The sequence below is a fragment of the Salminus brasiliensis genome, chromosome 2 (assembly GCF_030463535.1).
Source record: "Salminus brasiliensis chromosome 2, fSalBra1.hap2, whole genome shotgun sequence".
Lineage (NCBI taxonomy): Eukaryota > Metazoa > Chordata > Actinopteri > Characiformes > Bryconidae > Salminus > Salminus brasiliensis.
The window spans coordinates 50,496,816-50,509,879 of record NC_132879.1 but is presented as its reverse complement, the minus strand read 5'-3'; the positions used below and the strand labels follow the sequence as shown (position 1 = coordinate 50,509,879).

The window sequence follows — 13,064 nt, the reverse complement described above, 5'->3', positions numbered from 1 at the left end:
ATAGAGACATTATTCTCCCTATTACAGGTATGTGGAGCATCAACATGATTCTTAAGCTACCAAAAGTAACTGTGGATGTTAACAAAAAGTCTAAGTATACATGATTTGCATTTTGCATTACATTTCCATGTATCTCTTTATATTTTTGCATTTCACAAAGACCAGGTAATGGATCCCAGGCAAACAGGCCATCCATCTGTTTATCAGTATAACCAGAAATAAAAGACTGTACACATCATTTCAAATGAGAAGCATTTGATAGGTCTGACTTTTTCCTGCTTATATCCTTACCCACAAAGACATACTGGCTGCTTACCATCAATCAACCATAAAAATGCCATTGAATGCATTTATTGAGCATTTTAACTTGTTATTTGATGTAGAAATAGTAAGTATGTGACTTTAGAGTCTACAAGTCTATTTCACCTCTGAATGAACCATGCTGATTCTCTGTTCATGGTGAACTCCTGATGAGCTATTTTTATCTGCCTGTTTTTGTCCAGAGCCACTCTTTTCTGAAACTTGCCAACAGATGTCCACCTTTCCCTCTTTCTTGAATAGTGATCTGGATTCACGGCATCTTTAACCCAGCACACCAGTAGACTGTCTGATCTCATTGTCTCTTGCCTTTATAATAATAAAAATGTGCAAATTGATCATAATCAACTTCATCTGAGCATCTGAGCTACTGTAAAGTGTAAATGTTTCTTGCCTCATTAAGCCTGATTAGGCAGATCCAGGGAGCAGTTTGGTCTGCTGTTCTTTCAGTTTAGCAGCGAAAATTAAAGAGACATTAAATATTGTATTTAATGTCTCTTTAATGCATATATGCAACATGTATTACATTTTCTCACTTATTAATTGACGTTCGGAAAACTATGTCCCCCAACCTTTGACATGAAACATTAAAGAAATATTCATGTTTTTAAACAGGAAGAGGTTTTATTTGTTTTTTGGAAAGGTTTGGAAATACGTTTTGTCCTGTATCCAGGTGTAACAAACTGTCTCTGATCAGTATCAGTTAGAAATGATGAACTCCTATCCCTAAACACTTCTGTTGTGCTTCAGTCTCTGCATGAAAAGTAAACAATACTGTTATTCCATGTACCACTTCATACCAAAACTTTAAAACTTAATAATAAAACTATTAAAGTATATGATCTGCGGGATCTACCATGGAGTCTTAACATGGTTTGTTTATGAAAGACACTCTTTTATTTACTGTCCTGTATTTAAAAAGACTACTGTATCTTATTAAAATGATTACATATTTTGTATAATTAGGCTGCTGCAAATGCTGGATGCAGATGTGATACAGTCAGTCAAGAAACTGAAGCAATCAAACAGGCTGCTTGCTTCTACAAGAACTACTACAGAGAGCATTTGCAAAGTAACTGTGCATTAACAATACTGACATTTGAATATTTGCTGCTTTAGTAGTTTTTGTTTCATTCTTTCCACTTTACAAATCAACTGTGTGAAATGTTACCAGCGATGTAATTGTTTACATACAACTATATAAACCAAGTACAGTTCCTAGTGTCCCTTTAACCCACTTCATTAGCTGGTGCTCTGGAGATTGTGTCAACAAGCCATTTAAACAAAGCCACTGAAAAAAAATGTGATCAACCCAGTCTAACTGGATCAATTCCGAAAGTGAATGGACTTTTTCAGAGAGCTTCAGCAGCAGTGTGTAGAGAGGCTGTGTTTGAGTTTGAGTATCTATATTTCTATTTTAGTTTATTTATTTTAGTGGTATGTTAGAATACAAGAATCATGTAACACAACAGGATTTAACTGTCCAGAGCAGGTAAGTGAATTCTCCAGATATGATATATATCTCTATATTTCCATCCTAGATTCAGAAGTTAATCCTAATCGATCTACTGGTCAGTCTTAAACTTGAAGTTATTCATAAAAATAATTAATAACTTAAACTTAAAAAGTTATTCATAAAAATAATTAATAACTTAAACTTGAGATGTTTATTAGTCTGCATGCATAACATTAACAAAACACAACACATTAGATCATTGAGAGGCTGTGTGTGTGTGTGTGTGTGTGTGTGTGTCTGTTTTGTTCTTTGTTGTATTTTAACAGTACAAGACATTATTTTCCTGGATTTACACATGTAGTCCAACAATATGATTCTCATACTGCTGTGTATCCTCTGCAGTGTAGTGAAGATAACAAGTGCTGGTAAGTGAATCCTCAAGCTAAATTATTCAGGTAACTTTGTGTGCATTATAACAAAAACTTGAAACTCCAGTCCTTAAACAGGAGGTTGTTTTACTGTGCATTTGACTTTTTCTCAGCTCTACCTCACCTGTTTCAGTATCTACTGAATAAGGTCTCAATGAGCTTAGAATGGGGGACCTATAGTAGCTTTCTTATGCTTTCGTTGGTGTTGGCAAGGCAAGGCAGAATAAACAACAGTGCGTTAAACAGGTGGGGCAGGTCAATCACATGAATATTATTGTGTGGTATATTACTGTACCACAAGTAATGTATACTAATATACTAAACTATATTGGTAATGCATTTAATCTAAATCTAAATGTATCTGTAATGATCCAAAGTAAATTTACTTCCAATACCTTTTATTAATAAATCAAATGCAAGTGGGGCTGCAGTAAAAAAAATCATGGAAATACACCATAAGTATATGTATGGACATGTAGTAATTTACCAAGTTTGACAGGAGAGGCCATGTTGTAGTGTTATCAGTAACTAAACTATATCATTCTTGGTAATCTGCAGTTCCTCTGATAGACTCTTGAACAGCTCAGCCACTTCTGTACCGGTGTGGCTGAGCTGTTTACAGTGTGGTTACTGCTCATGAGGTGCTCTGTCAATCATAAATGTGATAAAATGCACAGTAACATCAGATTCTGTGGCAATGGACATCCACACATCATGTTACAGCCATCCCACATGTTTTCTTATTTATTCCATTACTTACAAAACCTTGGCAATACACCACTTGCTCAATGGTTAGCAGCAATATAAGACCCCTGGAAACCAGAGTAAAATGCTCTTCTGAGTTGAACCTTTTGCATTCTAAAAATTGTGACCACTGAAATCTGGATTATGGGGGGACATTACAATTTTTAGTGGTCTTTTAATTCCACCTGTTTGCAGATGAGTGTTTTATTCAGGATTCGATGGCCACAGAATTCAGTCAACATTAGGTTATCAATTAAAGTTTTAAATTTGTGACATTTGTGAATCGATTCAGAATCGTCTATGTCCACATTGAGATGCATCAAAGAATCATATTTGTGCCTCCACAAGGTTTTGAATGATAACTACTTTTGCTTCCATATAGAGCCATGTTTAAAATGTGTGAGATGTGTGAGTGCATAAAACCTTTAAATCGAAGGTTCTTCAGACGTTTGAAGAGTTCTTCACACTCACACATCTCTACAAACATAGCGTGTGTCTAACTTCATATGTGTTTCAGTAATGAAGATTATATATTAATTATATATTCATATATATAATTATATTGTTAATTCAATTAAATGGACAAATTAGTTCATCTAATAATGCGAAACAATGCAAATACACCCAGAGTCATTTTATTTATACCCGTAAACATAGGTTGATTACTACAGATTGATCCCTGTTTTTGTGCATCTTCGTCCTGTAATATTTCATCACATTTTTCACCTGTACATCTAAATCGTGGCTATTACTTACTAATACTGGCTATTAATTACTTACAAATGGCTTACAGGAATACAGTCTTTTCACATTAAAGGTAAGAAATTGACATTTTGGAGATTGGGCTGTTTTTGTGTGAGCAGTGATTAAGAACATTGAGTAATTAAGTAAACTTTTAAAAACATATTAGGTATATTTAGCAACACCTATGTTAATCTAAGTGTATTTCTTACTATAATGAGTAGATTTTGCCAATAATAACTGACTTAATAATGCAATTATGTAAAACTTGCATGTTCTTTATTAGCATTGAAACACCTGAGAGGCTTGAGGACTGTACTGACATCAAAACAAGATGAGTTTAGCATCATTCCAAGACTGGTCAGCTGTTCTTTCAGTTTAAAATCAAAGCAATATAAAATATTACCTTTTAATTGTGATATATTAAGTTATTGCAAACTGACCTGGAACTCATGATTACTTATTAATGATGTTCAGAAAACTACGTCCCCCAACCTTTGACATGAAACATTAAAGAAATGTTGTCAAAGAGATCTTTCTGTCCTTGTGTTATTAAACATGAACTTTATTTGTTTTTACAAAATATTGGAATAATAATAAGAAATATGGAAACTGTGGAAAACTGTCCTGTATCCAATTGTAACACACTGACTATGATCATTATCAGTTAGAAATTATGAAATAATGTACATTATTTATTTTAATAAACTCTTATCCCCTCCCCCAAAAGGTTGTGCTTTAGAAAAAAGTCCCTCAGGTGCTGAACAACACTGTTACTTCCTTGTGCAGCTTAGAAACAAAAATACCAAACCTGAGTTGCGGGACCTTGGTGTCTTAACATGGTTTGTTTACGGAAGGCACTCTTTAATTTACTGTATTGTATTAAAAATATTTTGTGTAGTAAAGCTGCTGCATCACTGCGTTCTGTGGAATACATGACTGAGCAGATATTTCTAAATATAAAAGTGCAGATATCACAGCTGTACATTACCCCTCGTGTTCATTATGAATGATTATGATGGACAGTGATTGTAACAGTGCAGGGATCACAGCTGTACATTACCCCTCGTGTTCATTATGAATGATTATGATGGACAGTGATTGTAACAGTGCAGGGATCACAGCTGTACATTACCCCTCGTGTTCATTATGAATGATTATGATGGACAGTGATTGTAACAGTGCAGGTATCACAGCTGTACATTACCCCTCGTGTTCATTATGAATGATTATGATGATGTGTTTTGTGGACAGTGATTGTAACAGTGCAGGGATCACAGCTGTACATTACCCCTCGTGTTCATTATGAATGATTATGATGGACAGTGATTGTAACAGTGCAGGTATCACAGCTGTACATTACCCCTCGTGTTCATTATGAATGATTATGATGATGTGTTTTGTGGACAGTGATTGTAACAGTGCAGGGATCACAGCTGTACATTACCCCTCGTGTTCATTATGAATGATTAGAAGGATGTAGATTATAATACAGGTCTGTTTTTCTGACTCTGCAGAAAAACACACTCTGCAGTATTTGTACACACTGCGTTCAGCACCTGAGGATGGTCCAAAGTTTGAGATCACGACAGTGTTCAATGGTCTCATCATCTCTCACTGTAAGAGCCCCCGTTTGGTAGATGAGTCCAGACAGGACTGGATCCAGCAGGCCTTCACAACTGAAGAGTGGAAGAGTAGAGACTTGTTCTGTGAGAGTGAATATTACTCTCACAGGACTCTGAAGAAGAAGATTGAAGATGTAATCAATACAACCAAAAGTAAGATTGAAGTGGTTTGATTAATTTAATGTATTTGTCAAACTAATTAGTGTAATAATAATATATGATGTACAGTGCAGTATTAGAACCCACTGAGAAAGAATATTTATTTAGGATTTTATACTTTTCACTGTTTTGGAATATGACATTTGAGAAATGAATGAAAAATAAGTGACTCCGTCACTGTAGTTAATACACATATATACAAAATAAGAAATTCTGAATATATACACATTAACCTACACTGTACAAACACTATGCATACACTATACACTCACTATACATACACTATACATACACTATGCATACACTGTATGCACACACTATATATACACTATACATATACTTTATATACACTATACATACTATATACACACTATCCATTCATTATACACACCCTATACATTCACTATGCACACACAATACATACACTATATACTCACCATACATACACTGTACATACTATACACACACTAAACTAAACTAAACACACATGTGTTTGTATGGTGTCCTTTTTTCTTCCCATTCCTTTTTCTTCTTCTAAAATATTCAGGTATTAAAGTATTTTCATGGCAATCCTTTTCTTTTAGAGGTGGGGTGGGTGAAAGGGGTGCCAAAATGTCCAGTCGGATTTCCCAGGCCGTGACATAATTGTGGGCTAATCCAGGAGTTAAACTCGGGACCTCTCGCACCCGAAGTGAGAATCATACCCCAAGATGATACGCTCTCTATGCACACTATACATACTCTATACACATACTATCCATACACTATACACACCTTATACATACACTTGTTGTGTCAATGGGAGCGCTATAACAAATCAAGAATGATTTATTTATTATTAAGTGGTCTAATGATTGTGTTAATTCATTAATGAATGATCACTGGTTCAATTAGTTATGACCAGAATAAATGGGGCACCACCTAGGACTCTCACCCAGGACTGTAGAATGTACTTAACTAGTTGTATCAATTTAGACCTTCAATAAAGCTTACCTTAATTTGCAGTAAGAATAAAATTCAGTCTCTATTCAAAAGGCAGTTTGATAGCTCCAGAATCTCTTTGTATACACTCACACATGAGATGCTAGTTTATAGTGAATAAAACATTTATTAAAGAAACACGTAATGATGAAAGAGATCATTTCAGTTGTATGTAGATTTGAGTTCAGTGTAACACTCATCCCACAGGACAGTTGTTGATTGTGCTTAGTAGTATTAAGGTGAGCTGTTTGGGAAAGTACACAGACTGCTGGATTTGATCATGACACGACAGCTACTGCTATCGGTTAGAACTAGACTCTGGGTCTGACTGATCGCTGTTAAACAAAGGTAACATGATTGGTGTGCAAGGCTTAACAATCTGAATAACGTCCCTGTTCAAGGTAAACTCTAGGCACCAGTAGTTTGCACATAAAGAATACTTATTTCTCGAGTAAAGTTTCAGTGGCTTAAGGTTGTAGGTAACCAGTTTCTTTTCTTGGCTGAGGCTTTGCTTCTTCTCCTTCTGGAGCTCTTTTCTTTAAGCCAACTCTAACTTTAACTCGGGCCTCTCCATCTTGTCGCCTCCTTTCTTCTTACTGGCTACATCTCTGTTCGGTTCTTTTCCATTCTTCCTTCTTTCTCTTCTCTTTTACCTAAATTTGTCTTTTGAGGTGTATCTAGTGGAGAAAAGGGGTGTGTTTGAGTGAAAGGGGAGCTTGTATCTTCCCATATCAAATATCCTAAGTTCGAATGTGAGGCATTAACTAACTTACGTTTTCAAATGACTGACCTTAATACATTTGGTATGCAATGACAGATTCTGAACTTCAGACAGAGCTTACATTTATTTGGTTTGTTCTTTTGTATTACACACTGAGATGGGGTAATGAATATATGGTCTTTTATAACTGGGGAAAGGAAGGTTTTCTTTTTTCCCGCCCATTTAGACAAAGGAGTCTTCTTTGGCTCAAACATACACAAGCAAGAAATTACACCAAAAAGAAAAAGGAACAATGTGATGCTAAAATGGCATGAGAACAAGCACCATTTACATGAGTGTGTTTGTTGCTATATGTGAATGTGTGTGTGTGTGTGTGTGTGTGTGGATGTGTGTCCCACACCGACCCAAAGGTTGTTACTCTAAAAAATAGGTAATGAAAATAGTCATAAACAAGAGTACAAAACCAACAAGAGTAACATATTGTCATAAACAAATAAAAGTACACACTAATAAGAGTAGTACACTGAGTATTGTGGTGAAGCCACTAAAAATTAAGAAAAAAATCTATAATAAGAAATAAAGCAACTAGTTATAGAAACAGGTTATTGTCCTTCCTCTTCAGTTACATGAATGCTAAACTCTATTAACCTGTGAGTATGATGCACATACATGTATGAGTAAATATAGGTGCAACATGTAGAAGTTATAGTGAAGAATGTTTTTTTAGTGTACATGTGCAGACAAAAGACAGGCTAAAGGCTAAAAAATCCAAATTTAAATACTGGATAAATTCTGAGGATAATATTTTTAATAAATGTGACCTGTTGGTGTTGTTATTTTATGTAGGTATCATCCAGAGAGAGAGAAGTTGTACTGCAGATGATTCAGTGGTCCATATGAGTGACAGGTGGGGGGTCAATGGTGAAGATTTCTTCACTCTGGATCCAAATACTCTGAAGTGGAGTTCTGACTCTGCACTGGCGAGAAGCATACAATCAGACTGGAACCAGATGAAGTTCATGACTCCATCACTGAAGGACTTTGAGCTGAATCAGTGTGAACCATCCCTAATGAAGCTGAAGAAGAAGAAAGCAGAGTATCTGAAACAAAACCCATGTGAGCTTTTATTAAAGGTTTTTTAAGAATTGCACATGCAGGTATTTTAATGTTGTTGTTTCTGACAATAAATAATAATAATAATAATAATAATAATAATACATTTAAATATTTGTTTCTTTCCAGTTCCTGAAGTTTATATTTTTGGTAAACCTTCTCATGATGGAGATACAGTATCTCTGCGATGTTACGTCAGTCACAAATATTTACCAGGAGTCCGTGTTCATCTGACTCTGGACGGGGTGGTAGTGGATAAAGTTAACATCTCCAGTCCAGTTCCAAATATGGACGGATCAGTTCAAATCAGACTTGAGACAGAGACCAGTATCAAAAAACCTGACCGCTATCATTGTGTGGTGGACACAGATAATCTGCATATTACAACAGGATGGGGTAAGAACCTTTATTTTAAACAGATGCAGTAATTAAGTCTCACTGTCAGCTTAGTCATTAATGCTCCAATTGTGTTCCAGTCTCTGAGAAGTTTTTTCTCTGAGAAATGTAGTTAATTTAATCTGATTATAGTGAGCTTCTATGACTTTGTCATAGATTGTCATAATTTAGATCATTTTCATTCAATGTTGGGTGTTTTATTTAACTTTTGTACTCCTCTGGTGTTCCCAGTCAAATATGGCCTGTAATTAGAAATTAAAGGGTGACACTATAATTATAAAATATAAAATATAAGTGTATAAAATTGGGTTTGTTCGTTATTGAGCCATTTTGATGTACATTTTATAAGTATAGGAATATAGGAATATATGTACATGTGAATGTATGTGTGTGTATTTATAATAAATGTACACACACACACACACACATAAATATATATTTGTATGTGTGTGTGTGTGTGTACATTTATTATAAATACATTCATACATATATATATATATATATATATATATATATATATATACATATTTTTTATTGTTGTTTTGTTTTAAGATGGCCAGACATTGACCCAAGCATGTGTTTCTCATGAACATGGATGGACTGCCATAGCATGGATTTCTTTTATTGTACTGTTAGTCATTGTTGGAACAGCATGGATTATGTCTGGGATTCTTAAAAGTTGTTACATCATTTGTAGCAGGTAAGATTCTGCAGTTAGTGTCCCACCTTCCTTAGATTCTATTTACTCTTCTCTTTTATGCATCACCAGGCTTGAACAACTACATACAATCCATCCAAGAATTTATTTCCTAGACTGTCCTAGACTGTCACTCCTGACACTGTCTCACTTTCCTCACTCAGTCAATGGACAAGCACCTATTTAACACTACAATTCGCAGAATGCTACTGTTGATCACATGGAATCTACCAATAACAGGACATTCTCCCACTAGTTTCACCTATTATGTTACTCCAGTCTATATAAGCCTGTTTATGTAGTTTCCTTTGGTTTCCAGCAACATACCGAACGCTCTTCCTGTGCTTGGTAGCTTTCGTTTTTTTAATTATTTTTTCTGCCTTGAAAATGTGTTTGTGTTTTTTCCGGTCTTGACCCTGTTTCTCATTTTCTGGTTTCCTTTTTGGTTTGTGTTTGGCTGTGTGTTTTCTGATGGCTTTGACCCAAGCCTGGACTCCGACTCTGACTACGTTATCTGGTTTTGCCCTTCATATTAATGCCTCTTCGAGTGTCTGACACCAGTCTTTGACTTTAGTAAAATTCCTGATCCATTAACGTAAAACAGAAGTTTTTAATTATAAAATAATAATTTAATTTTTTATTTTTATTTTTTTGTTTCTTGTGGAAACTTAGTTTAATAATGATGGCTCTCTTTAAAACTCTCATTAAAAATCTCCTTGTCCTCCCAACTGTAGCAAGTTCTTTCAGTGTCTGATCATTACTGTGTGCTCATTGATGCTTTTTAAGTACATCTAGCAACAAACATATAACTCAAATACATTAATTGTTAACTTCACATGCATTCAGTCATTTAATTTAATTCCCCTTGGATTAAGTGGTCTGTTATTTTGATTTTGTGAGTATTATCAATATCGCTTTTGCTTTGTTACTGCATTTATAAATTTTTTTATGGTTATGTGTTTGTTTGTCTTTTTAATAATGTTTTCTCTCTAAGCTGTTTGTACTGTGAGGCATTTCAAGCCACATTTTTGATGTATAAAAGATAAATAAATGTTATAAATGTTTGTCATTTTCTTTTTTTACAAAGGAAATCTTTAAATCAAATTACCTGTAAAATAGTTAATGAATGTACAAATAAAAAACACATATCCAGTGCATAATTAGTCTATGTATAATTGTTGTGCTTTCTTTAATATATTTAACACAAACAACATACTTTAGGGCATTCGTGGGGTCAGACCAAGCGACTGCTGATACTACTTGTAGCAAGAAAAGGCACAAAAACTGTTAAGACTGGTTCCAGGCAAGTTCCACCTACTGCCACCAGAGGGCAGGTGCCAGTGCCAATCAAGTCCATCAGCCTACAGAGGAGGAAGTTTAAGAGCTCAGATAGAGGCTCATGTTGCTGGATCTTTGTCTCCACATAAGACAAAATAAACAATCTGTAATGCTAGGGGGTTAAGAGCAAGTCGTTGTAGCAGTGGTCGTCAGCTTAGTGAATTACAGAAATGTCAGTAATTGTCTACAGAGAGTACTTGTGGACATAAACAAAGTCACAGGATAAAGTAGTACTTTAAATACATTTCTAGAAGATTGTGAATAATTTACATACCATACCAAAGTAAAATACTTTACACTTAAATTTAATAATTTGAGTAAAATAATCCTTACGATTAGTGATTAAGATCTCAAAGGTGACCTTAATGGCATTCTAAAAAAGGCTCAGTTGTTGTATTGTTGATGAAACCACCCACAAATTCCACAGTCAGGGACAGATTACTTACTGGGACAGTGGAGTCAGTGCCTGGGAGCATCAAACTGCCAGAGGCCTTGAGGGATCTGATGATAGATAACCTTCACTTCAATGACATTTAATGAATGAATATTCCTTCTTATTATTTCATTTATTTTGTGGTTTGTACAAGAGGTATTCGTTCATCTAATGTTTACATCTGCAGTCAAATGACATTGAGGTGAAGGATATCTGTCCTCAGGCCCATCAGGATTTCTGTTACTACTGACTCATGGACTGACGTATGTTCCGGCTATTCAGTGGACTGTTTTAAACTATTTAAACAACAGCAGAGTTCGCATTTACCATGCAATGTATGGCTAATTCGGGATTTGCTTTTATTCTGATGCAGTTTATTTTAAAACAAATATAAAAATATCTGATATTGTAAAGTACAACTTAAATCAGACTGGAATCAGAAAATTGACTCTGGACAGAGTTTGCTAATAAATGGACCAAGAATAATGTGTTTAAGGATTTAAAGGATCAAAGTTATTGTAAATATTCAATATACACACATTTTACTTACATTTAAATTTTGTCATTTGTAGCGATATGTACTATATATTATGTAATTTTTAATTGCACTTTTATGGAATAGTTTCTTGGGTCACATATTTTTTAGAAATAAAGCCTTTAATTGATAAACTTTAATATATTTTGTGGAGGTTCTTAAAACTGAATGTGAAGAAACTAAAACGCTTCTTCAAATTCACCTGTTCCATTTATAAAAATGTATCCAATTTATCCAGTGAATAAAAATATCCATTGCAACATTCTTTAGCAAAACAATGTTAACACTAGCAAGTATTAAGCTGTACTCACTCACTACAGCTGTCATTATTTCGCAAACATTGAAAATGCGAGCAGAAGAACACCCATGCTGCCATTTTACACAAAGAGCATTTGTTAGTGGCACAATACCAAAGTAAATATGGCGTAAAATAGGTTCATTACACTTGTGTAAATGCATCTCTACTGATGTACAGGAAGATGTTTAGTGAAGAATGAGTGGTGGAACTGGGCACTGGTTAATTTTAGCTCATGTCATTCAGCAGGAACCCAGTGCTCCTATTGATAGATGCAGCTGTCCCTTTCTGCTTGCGCCCAATCAGTGGCCTGATTTAAATATGACCACCACCTGCCGCTCACAAATTAAAACCCGGGGCGGTCTGAGGGAAGTTCTCAAGATAAGAAGAGGCTATTTGTGTTTGACCACAAAGCTAGTCTATATTTAAAGCAAAGAATACATTACATATGTTCATCAATTACAGTGTGTTCAAATGTTCAGCTAGTGTAGTACGGTCAACTGTACAAGAAGCAGGCACTAAAAAGAGCAAGACAGTCACCAGAACATCTGAAAACTGGCGCAACTACTCAGAAATACTAACTGCAGATTATTAAATAAGTTTAATAAGAGAATTACTAACCCTGTCTTTGAAAAGGTCAATCATCTGGCTATGGAGTAAGCTAGCGTCACACTAAGGCCCACAATCTCCTCATCTGCACAAACAAATACATTCCTTCCTAAATGTCAGAGACCATTTAACTGTCCTCACCACACATACTTCTCCTCCACGGCTCATTAGGATGGTTCATAAGAGCAACTCAACTCATGCTCTTTGCGACGTGGACAGAGCTTCAGCCTCTAGGATCTCCAGGCTTCAGCATTTCCAGATTTCCAGACTGTAGCATTCCCTGATTATTTGTTTGATTCAGGCACTAACTGTTTCATATAGCTCAACCCATGTTTCACATATAGAATGATAGCATGTCTTGGAAAGCTCCTGCTGGCAGACACAGCTGAAGGCTTAATGGGAATTTTTAGTACACCACTAGGACATGGTTGGATATCAAGTGGCACACCTGCCTGCCTTTATCAGAGACTGTCCC

The 13,064-nt window shown here is 35.3% G+C and overlaps 1 protein-coding gene across 1 annotated transcript; it reads left to right on the top strand.

The window, feature by feature from the left end:
* Positions 1-5,005: 5,005 nt before the first annotated feature.
* LOC140549731 (hereditary hemochromatosis protein homolog) lies at positions 5,006-8,930 on the top strand. The gene is made up of 5 exons (XM_072673475.1): positions 5,006-5,030; positions 5,205-5,465; positions 8,020-8,289; positions 8,416-8,682; positions 8,914-8,930. Exons 1-5 carry the CDS (start codon positions 5,006-5,008, stop codon positions 8,928-8,930), a joined length of 840 nt encoding a protein of 279 aa, XP_072529576.1.
* Positions 8,931-13,064: the final 4,134 nt, after the last annotated feature.

Bases quoted from the DNA above. Each gene is read 5' to 3' on its own strand.
- LOC140549731 (XM_072673475.1), top strand. From the start codon at position 5,006: ATGGACAGTGATTGTAACAGTGCAG. The intron at 5,466-8,019 runs GTAAGATTGAAG...TATTTTATGTAG, and splicing joins TGTAATCAATACAACCAAAA to GTATCATCCAGAGAGAGAGA. The intron at 8,290-8,415 runs GTGAGCTTTTAT...GTTTCTTTCCAG, and splicing joins GTATCTGAAACAAAACCCAT to TTCCTGAAGTTTATATTTTT.